Consider the following 18,545-nt stretch of genomic DNA (forward strand, 5'->3'; position numbering starts at 1 on the left):
AGATGGAGTTGCAGTTGAGGTAGTATCATCATTTGTGGTAGTATCATCAGTTGTACAACTAAGGCGAAGTGGTGTTGGTGAAAGTATGGTCTGATTAGTCTTAGTTATCTCAAGGTGTAGAGAAGTGGTCTCAAACTCAAACCCTTTGCAGGGCCACATTTTGGATTTGTAGGTACTTAGAGGGCCTCAGAAAAAATAGTTAATGTCTTATTAAAGAAATGATAATTTTGTGAGAGGTAAAACTCTTTATAGTTTATACATATTTCCTTTTGGCTAAGTCTTAATAATAATATTGTAATTTATAGCTAAAGAGACATTTGAGCAAGAAACTGTTTTATTTTACTTTTGTGATTATGATAAACAGACTGAGGGCCTCTAAATACGACCTGGCGGGCCGCATGTGACCCCTGGGCCGCATGTTTGAGACCACTGGTGTAGAGGGATTTCTTTTGGAGACTGGAGATTTGTGGTTCCATGGTAAGTGTAGAGTCCAGTATGCAACCTAGGATTTTGGAGGATTCTTCTACAGGGAGGGTCTTGCCTGATCGAAGAGTGATGCTTGTTGGTGCCATCTGTTGGGGTGTGTGGAAGTATAGAACTTTGGTTTTAGTTGTGTTTAATTTTAGTTTGTTGGTAGTCGCCCAGATTTGGATTCTTTCAATATTATGTGAGACTTTGTTGGTGATGTCTGAGTGATTGTTGGTTATGGGAATAATGAGAAAGATGTCATCTGCGTAGGATAATATGCTTTCGTCTTCAAACTTGATGTTAGCAATAGAGCAATAGAATAGGATGGGGGACAGTGGGGAGCCCTGTGGCACACTACAGAAGGCTTAGCAGGCGTTGGAGATCTCTCTTTTTGCTGGGAGCATAACATTACCCACAACTTCTTAAGACAGAATAGGAAGTGGCAGTTCTGTGCACAGGTGCAATCAGAAAAAAATTGTTAACCGAGTATGTGCTTAAACGGTCTGTGCACAAATATTGGCATCTTAGAATGTTGTTTTATGGCTAAATGCTAGCGGCATGTCAAAAAACTTCATGCGCAAAAAACGTTTTAACACACTTGTCCCCGACGTACTAAACTTATCATTAAAATTCTGTGGGTCATTGTAATGTCAATAAATTTTCTGATTTCAAAAAGACAAGCGCTGCTGCAAAGACTCTGTAAGCAAATGAGCTCTGCAGAGGTTCACAGAAATTCCATCAGATCAGTCGCTGGAGAAAGCAACTGACATGCACAGAATAGCCCACAGAAAGAGGCATAAATGCGTGCATGTGCCAGGAAATGCTATGTCTTAGGCACACATGAGCATCAAACATAGGCATGCCTTATCGTAGCACATCTTGGGTGCACGTCATAAGCGTCAGTCGCTGCCACAGGCAGAGGGGAGGAGTAGAGTACTATCAGCAAACCATGCAAATGCAAAAGATTTTTTCTACACTACTTCTGCGGGACTTATGAGGGGGTGCTAAAAAGTTCTCGACCCAACCAAAAAGGGAATAACATGGAGCCATGAAACTTACAAGTTATTCCACATATTCAACCCTAAGTTCAACACACTTGGTACATCATGTCTGAAGTTTCTGAAATACTGCTCCGCTGCTGCAATCACTTCAGAATCACTCAAAACTTGTCACCTTTTTAAACTCTTTTTAAGGTTTGGAACCAGAAAATAGTCAGATGGAGCAAGATCTGGTGAATAGGGTGGATGGTCTATGCACTGAAACACAATTCAAAACATCCATCATTTTGCCAGCCAGGTGCATTGTCTTGCAAAAAGAGAACACCTTTCCGCAGCTTTCCTCTTTCAATGCCCCCTTTAATCAGCCCAGAAAGTTACAGTAGTATTCTACATTAACTGTTTGGCCCCTTGGATTACAGTCAGTCATTGTAACACCTTCCAGGAAAGGCCATGACCTTTCCTGCTGACTGGTTGGTCTTGAATTTCCTTGGCTTTGGAGAACTAGAGTGCCGTCATTGCATGGACTGTTGTTTTATCCCAGGATCATAATGGTGTAACCATGTTTCATCAATAGTAACTACTCGTTCCAAAAAGTTGGCACCAGCGCGCTGAAAATGCTACAAAATCAACTTGGAAGGGTCCTCGATGTCATTTCTTGTCAGCATTCAAACATTTGGGCACCCACTTGTCCCACAGCTTCTGCATATCCGGCTGCTCGTGGATTATACACCCAACACATTCCCTGGATATCTGTAGCATCTCAACAATTGTTTAGCCGATATTCGTCAATCTGTCAAAATCAGGTCATGGACATGGTCAACAATTTCAGAAGTTAACACCGTTTGAAGCCTCCCAGATCTTGCTGCATCTTCAGTCTTGAAATCTCTATGCTGAAAGTTTGCACACCATTTCTTCACAGATGGACACTTGTCACTTAAATGTTTGCATCATACACTCATGGGTTTCCTTTGGAGTTTTCTTCTGCAGGAATAGGAACTTCATGACGGCTTGGAGTTCAACACTTGAAATTTCCACTTTTCATTGACATGGTTCAATGAATACAGAATCGTAATGCTGTTTCAACATTGTTTCAAATTAAATTGGCACTTTGCAAATACTCAGAATTTAGGAAGTTAGTTGGGCTGAGAACTTTTCAGCACCTCCTCCCCCCCCCCCCCCCGTATATACTGTCCCCCATATTTTTTTGAACTTCCCCCGGTAGCCCCAGTCTGCCAGCTTATGCTTTTAATGAGCGTGCATGAGATGTGTCTTTAAGACACATGTATATGGCACCCCCCACATCAAGTATGATAAATGTATCTTCATCTCTCATGCAGTCGACAGCCCAGGCTTGCCAGTGTAGAATTTTGGCACATGTGCATGAGACATGCCTATAACACATATGCCCAAGATGCGCTTTTACTACTACTTATCACTTATACAGCGCTGAAAGGCATACCCAGCGCTGTACATTTTGGCATTTAATAGACGGTCCCTGTTTGGAAGAGCTCAAAATCTAACTTGGACAGACAGACATAACATAGGGTTGGGGATGGGTAAGAGGAGAGGAGTTGAAAGCACTCTCAAAGAGGTGGGGTTTTAACTGGGCCTTGAACACTACCAGAGGGAATCAGGCAGCCAGCACCTCCAGATCTGCTAGTAATTTTGGAGCATTAAAAGGTTAGCACTTCATTTTGGGCATCACCTGGAGTGCTCATTTTAATATTAATAACCTTGTTCTTCTACATTTACATAGTATTATCAGCGGATGCACGGAAAAGACTGTGCATCAGAAGGTAAAATACTTTTAACACTAAATCGGTTAGAATTGGTTTAGCATCCACAGTTAAAGACACGGTAAATTTAGATCATCGGGGCTAGAGATGTGTGCAGGAACTTTAATTTCTCTGCCCTCGGTAAACGGATGTAGGAAAATTGTGTCAGCTTTCTTCATTAGCTCCAAAATCAGATACCACAGAAATCCAGCAGCAGCGAGTTATATTCTACCACCACACAAGAAATGAAAGCTCCGCGGGAATATACGGACCCAACATCAGAACCCGTAAATTGTCCTCTTTACATAGCGCAAATGTATTACTGTTGTTTACCATTATTCAGTAATCTATATCCTGTTGTTATTTTAACCTTAAACAAACATACTACTTTAGCAACACAGATCAAAACTGCTACGACAATTTGAATGTGTGTCCAAAGGCCTTACTGCGTGCTAATGAAGGCATCAGACATGTAATCATCTTCTTCCTCCTCTTCTCCCGCCATGTTTAAAGCGCCGAGCCACTCCTCCTACCTCGCAAGTGCGCCGGCTTTTCCACTTGCAGAGCTCGACTCACTTTATTTGCGGAAGTGATGTCATCACGCAGCTTGGACGTCAGGTTTCTCACTCCGTCCCATTGCTACGTCAGTCTCCGCTTGCCCTTCTACCATCCTATCCTAGCGCAACAATGCTTGGAGCCCTCGAGATTTCGCTCTGCTCGCGAGACTTGCCAATGGCGTCACCGAACATCATTTCCGCCAGGTTCTAGTTTGACTAGCCGGCGCAGCAGCTATCGTCGCTTGTTTTGTGGGAACCAACAACGGTAAATAGCAGCGTCAGTAACCAAGGTCCAGGCCGAGTGTCGGGGGTTGGTGGGCTCTTCACATGGACTTAACCTTTCCCATTCCTTAGTCTGCTAGTACTGTAGATGCTGTGTAGTAGCACTGCCATCTGCAAGATCGCTGCGAGCAGATGTTGTGCAGTGCCCAAAAGGTGTATTTGCGTTCTCTCGGTATCAGTAGTTCTTGATAGTGTTGTCCACTAGTGTTATTTATTTATTAAAACATTTATTTATGCGGTATACATATCACATACATAATATCTATGTTCCCTACGGTTTCCATACATATAACATAGACATAACTGGATCACTTCATTAACATCCCCCCCATACAAGATGTCATATATACCAAGTCAAATCCAACAGTAATGGAGAGAAGACCATGGGGCATGCCCAATTTTAGGATCTCTGTCCTCCCCCCTCTCCATAATTTTTCCAGTTACCCTAAATTAAATGTACATATAAAAGAGGCAAAAAAATACGGCCATTTGTAACCAGGGTGTGTATGCCCGTCCTATTCTGCTAGGAAAGTATGATTTAGCGCTTGTCTATATTTCCAAATTGTTTGACCTTGATTTGTTTTTGTCTGTATATGTTGATTGGCCTTTATCTTCTACCATAGAATAGATTGTTTGATCTAATCTTTTTTGCTCCCTCAACTGTTGGATATGACTTGGGGGATGTACTGGCAGGAGGGATTAGGCATCCCTCCTGCTGCGATCTTTAAGGGGGGAGCGAGGGGTGGTGGTGGGTTTCCAGCAGGTGGGATTAGACACTCTGCTGCCAGTTTTGTTCGGGGGGGAGAGGGTGTTCCGGCAGGAGGGATTGGGCATCTCTCCTGCCACGATCTTCAAGGGGGTGGGGGTGGAGGTGAAGGGATGTTCTGGCAGGAGGGATTGGGTATCCCTCATACTGCAATCTTCAAGGGGGGGGGGTTCCGGCAGGAGGGATTAGGCCTCCCTCCTGCCGTGTTCGTTCGGGAGGGGACGCATTCATGGCCGCTAAACTTATTGTCGCAGAGAGATCCCTTGTCGTGATCAGCTTAGCAGTTGCATTTACATTGTAAGTGTGTCCCACTCTACTGTGGAGACGTGTACTGCCTCCTAGGTTTCCCTAAGGCGACTTCCAGGGCAAACCATGCCCACGGCTAGCCTTAGGCGGGCATGCGTGCCTCCCTAGGTTCCCAGAAGTGCTTCCAATGTAGGCGGCCTGCCTCGGGAGCTTTTTTTCTAAAAATATGGGAAACCGTTTATAGAATCTGTCTCTCTGTTGTGGAGGCCCTGTAGGCGGCCTACCTCAGGAGCGTTTTTTCTAAACACATGCATTCTGTTTGGCTGGTTAAACAGCTGTAGGATACCTTCCGCTGCCTACAATCGGGATGCCGTGTATAGAATCTGCCCTGCTGGGTAGGCCCTGATGCTGACTAGATCTCTTTGAATTTAATATGGTCCAGGGAACCAACCATTGATGGTCCTTTTTATAGGGAACCAACCATTTATGCCCTTTCTAACTGTTTCAATGTATATCTGTATATATGCCATCTCTTTGTTCTCACTAGTTGCTTGTAACCTTTCCTGCCTTAGAGTTGCCTTAGAATAGGGACTTTCAACTCCCTAACTTACTCCCGAACTTGAACTGAGCGTATTTTCTTGTGTGTATTTTCATATTCATTTTACATTAGAAAGCAAAAAGATGTGACTGTTTTTAAGAAGCTTTTGAAGAGACATCTTTTTTGTGAAATGAAATATGGATGCTAATCACTTATCTTACCTTCTGAATTTATATATGTGAATGAAATTTATATATCAAAACAAACAACACACTCAAAATATTGTCACAGCATAAATAAAGTCTTGAAAAGGAAAGCTGAGCTCCACCAATAAGAAGAACAATATCCGTGGGAAGATCAATAACCATGAGATTATTCAGAAACCAGAGTCCAGCACATAAATCCTCCATTTAATATAATCGCTTTGTCGGCCGGTGGAGGAGGGGCTCTCAGGCTTTTTCCTACCTCATAGAGATTTTGACATTTAAGCTGTTCTTAACTATAAACTATCTTGGAAAATGACAATGACACTTGATCTGTCTGTACTTTTGGATGTCACTGTACATCCCTCTAGACCAGGGGTGGGCAACTCCGGTCCTCGAGGGCCAGAATCTAATCGGGTTTTCAGGATTTACTCAATGAATGCATGAGATCTATTTTCATGCACTGCTTTCCATGAATATTCATTGGGGAAATCCTGAAAACCCAACTGGATTCGGCCCTCGAGGACCGGAGTTGGCCACCCCTGCCCCAGACTATATAAATACAGTATATTTCAGGGGTCTCAAAGTCCCTCCTTGAGGGCCGCAATCCAGTCGGGTTTTCAGGATTTCTGCAATGAATATGCATGAGATCTATGTGCATGCATTGCTGTCAATGCATATTCATTGGGGAAATCCTGAAAACCCGACTGGATTGCGGCCCTCAAGGAGGGACTTTGAGATCCCTGGTATATTTGGTTCAAGAGTATGGATGAGGACCGAATTCTAGGAACATCAGAAGTTCTCTAGTTCAGGGTTTCCTTGCACTGGTTGCTGCCTATTCTCATGGTACCTTGGACCAAATGGGCCTTGGCAGAAGGGAAATTGGAGAGAGTTCTGGGAATTTTTGTTGGTGAGAGTGGGAGTAAGAGTCATGGAGTATGTCCTGCCAGCCTTTATTTAATTTAAATGTTTCCCTTTATTTGCCTCAGTAATCTGCAGCAGATTGCTGCACTGTAGTGTTTTCTGGTATTATTTTTTCTGTCGTTACACTTCTTAATGTTGCTGTAATTTGCATGCCATTAGTTTACTGCATTGAGAGCAAAAATGTTTATAGTTCATGGGTTGCCAGGGGCCTAGCCACAGGAGGCCTTGGGCACCAGGGATCCCCCCCCCCTACACACACACACACACACATACATTTTGGGCTTGGATCCCCTCCAGAACGCCAGCAGTCCCCTTTTCCTTGCTTGCAGGTATGCTAAGCCTTGCCAGTTAAGTAATGAATACTAGAGGAATTAATGTTAAGTAAGATTAACAATAAGCAATGAGGTTGGTTCCCGTTATGAATATTTTTATGATAAGAGTATATTTTCACGGTATAACTACCCTGTATCCTCGTTCTAACAGAGTCCTTCCCTGAAGACGATATCCATCGAAACTCGAGTCGGGGGGACATGGATAATGTATGGAGGAGTTACTACAGTGGGTTTTAACACGTTATTAGCACAACTTTATTTCTTCACCGCTGGGGAATTATATCAAGACCTAACCATCCGAGTTGCAGATAAGTAATCACATTTTTGAAACTTTCAATAATATCAAGCGGATGGCGAGGGGACAGTGAATATCTATGATGGTCCCCCAATTAACCCCAGTTAGGTGAATTCACCAGTCACGGGTGTTGGTTCTGAGATATTCACTATATTTAATTAACAATCAATAAAGACACTGTGATTATAGAACATATTGGTTTAAACTAACATCACAGTATAATAATTATATCTCTCCATATAAAAGTGAAAAAGTTATTGGACAAAGTAGCTTTTTAAGTTATTGGCTTCTATTAGAAGAAGAAGAGTAGTCTAGTAAGTTGGCCATCAGACTTGGAACTATGGATGCAATAGTCTAATTCCCACTTCACTGTTTCTCTTTGGACATGTCATTCAACCCTCTGTTACCTTAGGTATAAAGTTAGAGGCTTCTTTATTAAAATGTTTTTCCCTCATTTTGTGTCTATGGGAGAAAAAGTTGTATTGTAAATCTAGTTCTTGCATCAGTGATTCTCAACCAGTGTGTCAGAAGACATTGTTGTGTCAACAAAAATTTGACAGCAAGCTTGTGCTTTTCATGTGTATGGCAGGTTGGGGAGAGCTGAGAACCAGGAGGTCAGGTACTTCAGATCTCTGTAACCGAACATAGAATATGAATTGCCATATTGGGTCAGACTGAAGGTTCATCAAACCCAGTGTCCTGTTTCCAGCAGTTGCCAATCCAGGATACAAGTTCTTGGCAAAAAGAGAAACAGTCCAGGACACAAGTTCCTGGCAAAAAGAGAAACAGATTTCTAGAGTGATGCTTATCCTAGAAATAAACAGTGGATTTTTCTAAGTCCATCTTATTAATAATGGCTTGTGGACTTTTCTTGTAGGAAATTATCCAAACTTTGTAAAATCCCAGCTAAGCTAACCTCTTTCACCACATTATCTGGCAACAAATTCCAAAGTTTAATTACTTGTTGCTTTAAGAAATATTTTCTCCGGTTTGTTTTAAATCTACTGCTTAGTAACTTCATTGCATATCCCAATTTCTGTTACCAACCCGAACTGAAAATATTACCGACCTCTAGGCCCCCACCCCTGTAGTCTCCACAATTGTGTCTGCATTTAATTTGAATTACTGTTAGCAACAGTGAAATTACCGTATGTGTAAGGTTTTTTGATTTATTCAGTTGTACAGTTTATGAATGTGACGCACATGAAAATTTATTTTTTATTTATTCAGATTTAGGTTAGGCATGTTACAACAGAAGAAAGTTTGAGACCCACTGCTTAGATAGTAATTCCCTTGACCAGGAAACTATTTATGATTTAGTAGCTCTGATTTTGGATTTGTAAAGGCATGTAATTAAATCTAAAGGGCATGTCAGATGTGCTCCCTCCTGTTCCCAGCTTTTATTTCTTGGACCAAAAGTGGCTACACTAGGACAGAAAGAAGGAGGGATACCCTTCTACTTGCATATTCATTAGAAATGTCCTGAAATTCCATGAGAGATTTGGGGAGGGGGCTTAAAAAGCTCAGGAGAGCTGCTTCTGCACTCAGAGGAAGGAGGAGTTAAGGTCTGAAGAGGTAATTGAAGCCCAAGGGCTACTGTTACACTTTGGAGTATCACAGCCTTACATAATGTTAATAGGTGTGTCATTCTGGACATTAGGGTATTCTTCCCATGCTCTCAAACCATCCACTCCAAGTTTTCAACTCCTCCTTCTGCCAAGGGCTCTGCTGCATGTGAGCAAGAAGATATCTTTCTGATCTGCTTTTTATATTTCTTTATTAGTTTAGGTATTTTTTTGCAGTTTGGGGGGGAGAACTCAACCTGCAGGCTGCAGACCCAACTTTGTTTCTTCTCCATGCAGGAAAATTCCTTGGGGACCTGTTAGATCTCTGCAGGCTAGTCATTGTTGAATTTGGGGTCCATACCCCTAATACCTTAGCTTGCCTACTGAATTGCAGAGGCTTGTGCACAAGCTGTTAGGCTTAATGGGGCTTAACAGGCTGTTAGGCTCAGCGGGGCTTTTCAGGGTTCCTCCTGGGATTTTGCCTCTCCACCCTTCACATGTATGATTTCGCGGGGCTTGAGGATCAGTCCGGCCTCGGTCTGACTTGCAGCTTGAAGATATCAGCATTGGAGGAATGGCTGATGAGGTAGAGTTTCTTCTTCCATATCCAGCTACTTCTTAGCCTTACTCACTGTGACATGTGTTCTGAAGGTGCTGCAGCCTGCATCAGCTCTATTACAGCCTATGGTCAACATCGGGGTGTGGGGTTGAAAATCCTGTTTTTAAGGGTTTCTGCCACTTCCTATAGTGTCCCTCACCTCTAAACGCATCAGGCAGGTGACAGTGAATAATGACAGGACAGGCTTCAAGACTGATGTGCCTCTTTATAAGAGAGAAGATTATTGAGATAAGAACCTAATCTTTCTAGTGCAAGAGGTATATCAGTCTAGAACTACAGGGTGAGTCAGATAGCTTTGGGATTCTCAGTGCTGGAAGCAAGCTTGTGTCCAGGGCAGGCAAGCTGCTACATCAACACTAGAATTTTGTAAAGGTATGAAGGTATTAGCAAGGTAGGAGCCTAATCTCATTTTACTACAGTAAAACTTGCTTAATGTCCCTGTTTAAAGGAATCACACTTTAAAAACACTGCAATGTTAAAAATGGTCATCACTCTATTAAAGCAAGTTTAAAATGCAAACATATGTTTTAGAGTAACAAGAGGTAGGCAGAATAAACCAATCACTCCTATTAGGATACCTGTCAATGACTAAAATTAGTTTACTCTACCTACCCCTTGTTACTCTAAAACATATCACTCCTATTAGACGAGGAAATTTTAGTCATTGACAGGTATCCTAACCTTTTTTGGGTTGATTTGTTGATATGAATGTGGATCATAAGAACATAAGAACTGCCATCTCCGGATCAGACCTTCGGTCCATCAAGTCCGGCGATCCGCACACGCGGAGGCCCTGCCAGGTGTACACCTGGCATAATTTATAGTCCACCATATCTTTATATGCCTCTCTTAGGGAGATATGCATCTAGTTTGCTCTTGAAGCCCAGGACGGTCGATTCCGCAATAATCTCCTCTGGGAGGGCATTCCAGGCGTCAACCACTCTCTGAGTGAAGCAGAACTTCCTGACATTAGTCCTGAACCTGTCCCCCCTTAGCTTCATTACATGTCCTCTAGTCCGTGTCAAATTGGACAATGTAAATAATCTTCTCTGCTTTTCTCCTTTTGTTTTATTCTGTAAACTGCTTAGTTCTGGCTGCTCAGTTTTAGCGATAGAGCAAATTTTTAAATAAGGAGAAAAGTGTCAGTATTCATTTATCTGTTTGATTCTTGTTCTGTCTTTACAGAGATCTGATACTGAGGATCGACTGAGTAAAAGGTGGTAAAGCTGCTATGGAGTTGGCCCATAGTTTGTTGTTAAACGAAGAAGCTCTGGCTCAGATCACAGAAGCAAAGAGGCCAGTTTTTATCTTTGAATGGTTGAGATTTCTGGATAAGGTGCTTGTAGCTGCTAACAAGGTATGTTTCAAGGATCTGAGTATCTCTTGAAGGTCCTTGGCCACACTTACATAGCTCTAATAATTAGAACTTCTGATTTTCAGTTCTAACCATAAAAACACTAAGAAATCCCCCAAGGAAAACATCTGGGTATTTTGCATTTATAAGCAGAGCCTCATAAAAAATGATCTTCCTCACAATGATGTGAACCCCTTGATTCCTGTTGCTTTTATGAAAACATTACACAGAACATTATCTAGGTACTGTCAGCAAGCAAGAACAGTATCTGAGATGTGGTGGAGGGTGGCTACAGGAATCCACCCCTCCTGCCTGCAGTGACTGTGACAGCTGTTGTTGGGAGTAACCCAGGGCTTAGTAATCACATGCACGGAGGGAAGAGTGGTGATAGCAAAGCTGGGACATTTCACTAAGCAACCATCTCTAGAACCCCTTGTCACTGGCTGCAGGTGAAGAGCAGAAAGTATGGTACCCAGGGCCACAAAGGGCCAAGAGGGAGGCTCAAATGGGACTCATTGCTAAAACTGACCTGTTTGGTTTGCCAGTAGGTTTGCTGTTGAACTCTTAATAAGAAAACATTTCCTGTGTGCTCTGTCTTCCTGCTTTTAAACATAAAGAAAAGCATGATCTCCATATATAGCAGCAGGAACAAACCTCAGGACTAGCACTTTTTCTGATGAAACACAAAGAAAAGTTCTGCCAGCTTCACCAGGCCTTGTTTGGCTTTTCTGTGGCATCATTTTTATAGTTTTTGCTAGACCTTTTTATTAAATTAATTCTATGTAGGATTTTGGCTGAAGTATTTGTATGATATTTAATGCTAGAGTTTATGGTTTCCAGTCCACCCCAGGTGTGTTAATGAAGTTGTAATTGTGATTGTGATTATGTAAGGGGAATCAATGGAACTATTAGACTAACCCTTTTGTGATTGACTCAGTCCTGGATCTGCCTTGATGGCAGTCTGAAAACAAGCAAAACATGCAGAATTTATTGCAAAACACATAACAGGCAATCTCTATATCCTATACAACCACAATATTACCTGCTGTAATATTTCACTAACCCCCTCTTTATGAAATCACGCTAGTGGTTTTTAGCGCAGAGAGCCACGCTGAAAGGCCTGTGCTGCTCCCAACGCTCATAGGAACTCAACGAGCATCGGGAGCAATGCAGACCATTCAGCGCAGCTCTCTGTGCTAAAAACCGCTAGTGCAGTTTCATAGAAGAGGGTGTAAGTTTTTCACACCCTGCTATTGTTTCCTTAAAGTACTCTCATTTTAAATTCAAGATTCTGACCTTGGTTTTGACACATCTCTTATTAAAACAAAATATTTGATCATCTGTAGAATTAGAGGTTTAGGCTTTTTTTTTTTTTTTTTAAATTATGCCATTTATTCTGCATGTAGGGATTTTTACACTCAGTTAAATTACTGTCCTTAGCACTGTGTGTTGGGAAGGTCTTCCTTCAGAGAACCAAAGGAAGGGAGAGGATCACTCTCAGACCACTGCAGTGGTGATGCCCTTTTAAAGAAGCTGTATCGGTGTATCATTTAGGTTACTAGTACAATCTTCCATTTTGTCTGTTCTGGATTATTGCAATATAGTGGGATGTCATAAAAAACTTCAAAAAAGACTGAGACGTATTCAGAACACGGCGGTTCGTTTGATTTTTGGCCTGAAAAAACTTGACCATGTCACCCTATTTTATCAACAGCTGCACTGGTTGCCTTTTGAGGCTAGAGTACTGTTTAATTATCTCAGGACAAGCAGGCAGATATTCTCTACATGTGGGTGACGTCACAGACGGAGCCCCCTAGCGGACGTTTTTGTAAGCAGACTTGCTTGAAGACCTTCAAGCTTGTGATTGGCCCGCGCATGCGCGCGTGCCCCTCCCACCCGGTCTAGGGCATGCTTGGCCTCAGTACTCTGTTTTCCACGGAGCCAGAAGCACTGCTCCCTTGCTTCGCGCAATATTGTTGTCCCTCTTGCACCGCGACTTGTTTGGTTAGTTTAAGTTGAGTCACTGTGCCTGCGTCTTTGTTTTCCTTTCTTTTTCGTTTTTTCAATTTGTATATTTTTGACTGGGTTCCCAGTCTTACTTTGGCCGCCTGGCCTCGCGGGGCCGCGGCCATATTTTCTTTTTATGTCCCGGCCTCGTTCCAGGTTTAAAAACTGTACTAAGTGCAACCAGGTTATCTCCATCACCGACCCTCATCGTTGGTGTGTGGAGTGCCTGGGTGCAGAGCACCGCGCTGAGTCGTGTCCCCGTTGTGCTCTTCATTGGAGGGAGGCCAAGATTCTCCAACTCTTCAGCCTCATGGATCCTGCGGGACAGGCCTTGAGCAGGGCCTCGGCACTCTTGTTGGGTGTCTCGGCCTTAAAGTCCTCGGCCTCGGCTCCTCCTGCTACTCTGGCCTCGGGTAAGTCTCCTCTTTCCTCCTCAGATGTGCCGGCAAAGAAGTCTACCTCGGAGTCTCATGTCAGTGCCGCCTCATCAGCGTCTTCGAGACATCACTCTAAGCGTGCCTCCTCACGTAGGGAATACTCTTCCTCGAGGTCGCCCCCGAAGAAGCGCACTGCTGCACCTAAGACCCAACCACCTTTGGTCTCGATGCCTATGTTCGAGGACATGCTTAAGGCTATACTTACCACACAGCTTTCCTCGGTGGTGAATCAACTGGTCCCGACTTCGACGCCTCTGACCTCGGTCTCGACTCAGTCTTGGTCTGACCAGCCTGAGCGTCCCCTCGTATCTCGAGGCCATGCCCGCAAGACTCGCCGGGTTCCTCGAGTGATTCTTCATCCCTCGAGTCACCTGTGGCTTTTCGGGGGTCCAGGCCAGGGGCCCGTTTTTCCCCAGCTGCTATGTCACAACTTGCCCCTCCTAAACAACCCCAGTCTTCTCCACCCCTTCGGGGCAGGTCTCCGACCGCAAAACCTTCCAGGCACACGCTTGTCCTCGAGTTGGACTTTAGTGTGTGTTCCCTATCGAGGCGGCTGCCAACCTCTAAGGGGTCTTCTTTGAAACCGGTGGAGGAATTTTTCTTTGCCCCGTCTTCTCCGAGGCTTCACCAGCTGTTTCCTCAGACCCCGGGGTCTTCCTCGGTCCATCGTTCCTCGAGGCCCCCCAAACACTTTAGTCGAGCCTATTCGGTCTCCCATTCGTGGGACTCCAAGGCACCGGCTTACTATTCGAGGGAAATTTCTCCCTCTTTCTCGGCTTCCCCCAGATCTTGCTCAGGGTCTCCTCAGGAAGATGTGTTTTCTTCTCAAAACTCCTCCTTTCCTCGTTTCATCTCTGACATGGGTAGGGCCTTGAACATGGCCCTCCAGTCTGAGTCCCGTTATACCCAGGAATACCTGGCGGAAATGGGTGTTGATCATCCGCCCCGTGAGGCGCTACGATTACCATTGCACCAGGTTCTCTGGCAGACTTTTCTCCGGAACCTGGAGACCCCATATGCAGTCACAGCCATCCCCTCCAAGTTGGAGTCCTGTTACTGGACGATCCAGGTTAAGGGGTTTGAAAGTTCTCAGCTTTCTCACCAATCCTTGGTGGTTGAGTTTTCCTTGAAGAAGTCTAACCCCTCGAAGGTTTATGCTGCCGTCCCTCCGGGCAGGGAGGGCTATACAATGGACAAATTTGGTCGCCATCTTTATCAAAACTCAATGATGGCGAATTGTGTCCTCAACTATAATTTTATCTTCACGTCCTACCTCTGGTTCTGTGTGGATGCCCTCCGCTCGTTCCGGGAAGCTGTGCCGGATTCTCGGCGTCAGGAGTTTAGTCTCCTCGAGGAGACCCTCTTCCAGCTCCGCCTTTTTATGTTTCAGGCGACCTACGACGCCTTTGAGTTGTCATCGAGGGTCACGGCCTTTGTGATCGCCATGCGTCGCTTCGCTTGGTTACGGATTGTGGATATGGATCCGAATCTACAAGATCGTCTTGCCAATCTCCCGTGTGTGGGTCATGAGCTCTTTGATGATTCCATCGAAGCGGCCACCAAGCGCCTCTCGGACCATCAACGGTCCTTCGCCTCCCTGGTGAAACTTAAACCGAAGGCCCCTCCTGCTCGACAATACAAAATTCCTCTCTGGAGGTACCCACAGAAATCTACTCCTGCCTTCTCTCGGCCTCCTTCGAAGTGGCCGCAGCAACAGCAGCAGCATCAAACTAAGGCCCAGCCACTGGCTCCAGCGAAGACTGGGCTGTCTTTTTGACAATTCCGGTCCGAGCCTTCAGGCTCCTTCCTTCTGGAGCCTTCCCCCTTCCCATTGGGGGTCGTCTCCATCATTTCTATGCCCAGTGGGAAAGTCTTACCACTGACAGTTGGGTGCTTTCTATCATCCGGGAAGGGTACTCCCTTCACTTCAGTCACGTACCCCCGGACCTGCCTCCAAGAGAGTTTCCTTCTGCTTGGCTTCAGCTGCCTCTCCTTCTGCAGGAAGCTCAGGCCCTTCTTCGCCTTCAGGCGGTCGAGGAGGTTCCCCTGGACCAGTGGAACACCGGATTTTATTCCCGGTACTTTCTGGTACCCAAGAAGACGGGGGATCTGCGTCTGATCCTGGACCTCCGTGCTCTGAACAAGTTTCTGGTCAGGGAACAGTTCAGAATGCTCACCCTTCCTACATTGTACCCCTCTTGGACGAGAGGGACTGACTGTGCTCGCTGGACCTCAAAGAGGCCTACACGTACATTCCGATACACCCGGCCTCTCGCCGGTATCTGAGATTCAGAGTGGGGGATCTCCATCGTGCTCTTCCCTTCGGCCTGGCCAAGGGTCTTCATGAAATGTCTAGTTGTGGTTGCTGCGGCCCTGCATCTCCGTGGCCTGCTTGTTTTTCCCTACATCGACGACTGGTTGATCAAGGCGTCGTCTCGCCATGAAGTGCTGCGAGCGATGAATCAAACCATCTTGCTCCTTCAGAGCCTCGGCTTCGAGGTGAACTTTCCCAAGTCTCAGCTCTGCCCGTCCCAGTCTCTGGAATTTATCAGGGCGGTCCTGGACACGGCTCGTCTCCGCTCCTTCTTTCCTCGGCCTCGGCAGGAGGCGCTTGTTCACTTATGCCAGAGGGTTGCCCATCTGTCCTCGGCACCGGCTCAGCTTATGATGGTCCTCCTAGGTCACATGGCCTCCATGGTTCACGTGACTCCTTTTGCTAGACTTCACCTCCATATTCCTCAATGGACTCTAGCATCCCAATTGAACCAGGATCCGGGATCCTGTCTCTCGACTCATTGTTGTGACTTCTTTGTTGAAGCAGTCTCTCCATTAGTGGATGCTCTCTTCCAATCTTTCCAGAGGTTTTCTGTTTCATGCTCCTCCTCCATAGAAGGTCCTCACGACGGATTCATCGACCTATGCTTGGGGGGCTCATCTGGATGGTCTTCACACTCAGGGTCTTTGGTCCATCAATCTACTGGAGCTTCAAGCGATTTTCCTCGCCCTGAAAGCTTTTTGTCACCTGCTTCGCAACCAAGTAGTGCTGGTCCGCACGGACAACCAGGTCGCCATGTATTATATCAACGAACAGGGGGGAACGGGGTCCCGGTCCCTGTGCCAGGAGGCGATGTGGCTCTGGGATTGGGCCATCCGCCGCAACATATTCCTTTGAGCGGTCTACATTCAGGGCCAGCACAATTGTCTGGTGGACAAGTTGAGTTGTCTTCTGCAGCCTCACGAGTGGTCCATCCATTCTTGACCCTGCGTCAGGTGTTTGCTCATTGGGGGACTCCGGATGTCGATCTGTTCGCATCCCCCCTCAATCACAAGTTGCCCCGCTTCTGCTCCAGGGTTTACACCCCTCTCAGGCTCGAGGCGGATGCTTTTCTGCTGGACTGGATGAACCTGTTTCTGTATGCGTTCCCTCCATTCCCTCTGATTCTGAAAACTCTCATCAGGCTCAAGTCCACGCGTGCCACCATGATTCTGATAGCTCCTCGGTGGCCCCAGCAGCCGTGGTTCTCCCTTCTTTTGCAACTCATTTCCAGGGAGCCTCTTCTTCTGCCTGTTTTTCCTTCTCTGCTTACACAGAGTCAAGGTTCTCTTCTTCATCCCAACCTACAGTCTCTGCACTTGACGGCTTGGTTCCTCGAGACTTAATGCCCTCATTCCAGTTCTCACAACTTGTGCTGGACGTCCTGGAGGTGTCTCGGAAGGAGTCCATTCGTCAATGTTACCATCAGAAGTGGACTCGCTTTGCTTCCTGGTGTGCTACTCGACAGCAGGAGCCGCTGTCTGCCCCCTTATCTGCTGTCCAGGATTATCTTTTACACTTGTCTGGCGCAGGACTCAAGTCCTTTTCGGTTCGAGTCCACCTCAGTGCCATTGCTGCTTTTCATCAGCTGATTGACGGGAAGCCTATCTCTGTTCATCCTGTGGTTTCCCGCTTCATGAAAGGCCTTTTCCACGTTCATCCGCCCCTTAAACCTCCTCCTGTGGTTTGGGATCTTAACGTGCTCCTTGCTCAATTGATGAAACCCCCATTCGAACCGCTTGCGCGGGCTCACTTGAAGTTTCTTACTTGGAAGGTTGTGTTTCTTATTGCTCTCACTTCTACCTGTCGGGTCAGTGAGCTTCAAGCCTTGGTTGTGGATCCACCTTTCACTGTCTTCCATCATGATAAGGTGGTTCTCCGTACCCATCCTAAGTTCTTGTCTAAGGTTGTTTCTAAGTTTCATATCAACCTATCCATCGTTCTTCCTGTGTTTTTTCTGAAGCCCCATTCTTACCCTGGAGAAGTGGCTCTGCATTCTCTTGATTGTAAGCGTGCGCTGGCCTTCTACTTGAAGCGCACCGCTCCTCATCGTTCTGCTCCACAGCTGTTCCTCTCTTTCGATCCTAATTGCTTGGGTCGCTCTGTTTCTAAGCGGACCATTTCTAACTGGTTGGCCGCTTGTATCTCTTTCTGTTACGCTCAGGCTGGTCTCTCCCTGCCGGATCGAGTCACAGGCCACAAAGTCAGAGCGATTGAGGAAATCTGTAAGGCTGCCACTTGGTCCTCGGTTCATACGTTTACCTCGCACTACTGTCTGGATGCTTTTTCCAGGCGTGATGGGCATTTCAGCCAGTCAGTTTTGCAAAATCTGTTCTCCTAATTTGCCAATTCTCCCTCCATCCCATTCTGGTTAGCTTGGAGGTCTCCCACATGTAGAAAATATGCTGCCTGCTTGTCCTGGGATAAAGCACAGTTACTTACTGTAACAGGTGTTATCCGGGGACAGCAGGCAGATATTCTCGCAACCCACCCACCTCCCCGTGGTTGGCTTCTTTGCTTGTTATCTGAACTGAGGCCACGCTGAGGAGACGCATGCCCTAGTCCGGGCAGGAAGGGCACGCACGCATGCGTGGGCCAATCGTAAGCTTGAAGGTCTTCAAGCAAGTATGCTTACGAAAACATCCATTAGGGGGCTCTGTCAGTGACGTCACCCACATGTAGAGAATATCCACCTGCTGTCCCTGGATAACACCTGTTACGGTAAGTAACTGTGCTGTTCGGTTGTATTTGTTTTAAGGTCTTGTTTGGTATGGCTCCTACTTACCTGTCCTAATAGGATCACTCGAGGACATTATCTATTTGTTTACCCAACCATTAAATTTTGCCGATGTAAGAGATTTGACA

The 18,545-nt window shown here is 45.6% G+C and overlaps 2 protein-coding genes across 8 annotated transcripts in view; one reads left to right on the forward strand and one right to left on the reverse strand.

Moving 5' to 3' along the window:
* GPATCH11 (G-patch domain containing 11) overlaps positions 1–3,879 on the reverse strand; it is a 57,955-nt gene extending 54,076 nt beyond the window's left edge. The window contains exon 1 of the mRNA XM_033938921.1: positions 3,688–3,879. Coding sequence (XP_033794812.1) covers positions 3,688–3,746 — 59 coding nt within the window. The 5' untranslated portion in view covers positions 3,747–3,879. The remainder of the gene's footprint in view (positions 1–3,687) is intronic.
* A 35-nt stretch (positions 3,880–3,914) lies between these two features.
* Positions 3,915–18,545, forward strand: part of HEATR5B (HEAT repeat containing 5B) — a 297,408-nt gene continuing 282,777 nt past the window's right edge. For 3 of the 7 annotated variants that reach the window (XM_033938913.1, XM_033938919.1, XM_033938920.1), the window contains exons 1-3: positions 3,915–4,063; positions 7,241–7,397; positions 10,752–10,925. In XM_033938913.1, the coding sequence (XP_033794804.1) occupies positions 10,800–10,925 (126 nt within the window). In that variant the 5' untranslated portion in view covers positions 3,915–4,063; positions 7,241–7,397; positions 10,752–10,799. Of the gene's footprint in view, positions 4,064–7,240; positions 7,402–10,751; positions 10,926–18,545 lie in introns of all 7 variants that reach the window. The other 4 variants (XM_033938914.1, XM_033938916.1, XM_033938917.1 and 1 more) reach the window with 4 other exon arrangements.

Source organism: Geotrypetes seraphini, chromosome 3, assembly GCF_902459505.1.
Source record: "Geotrypetes seraphini chromosome 3, aGeoSer1.1, whole genome shotgun sequence".
NCBI classification, from domain to species: domain Eukaryota; kingdom Metazoa; phylum Chordata; class Amphibia; order Gymnophiona; family Dermophiidae; genus Geotrypetes; species Geotrypetes seraphini.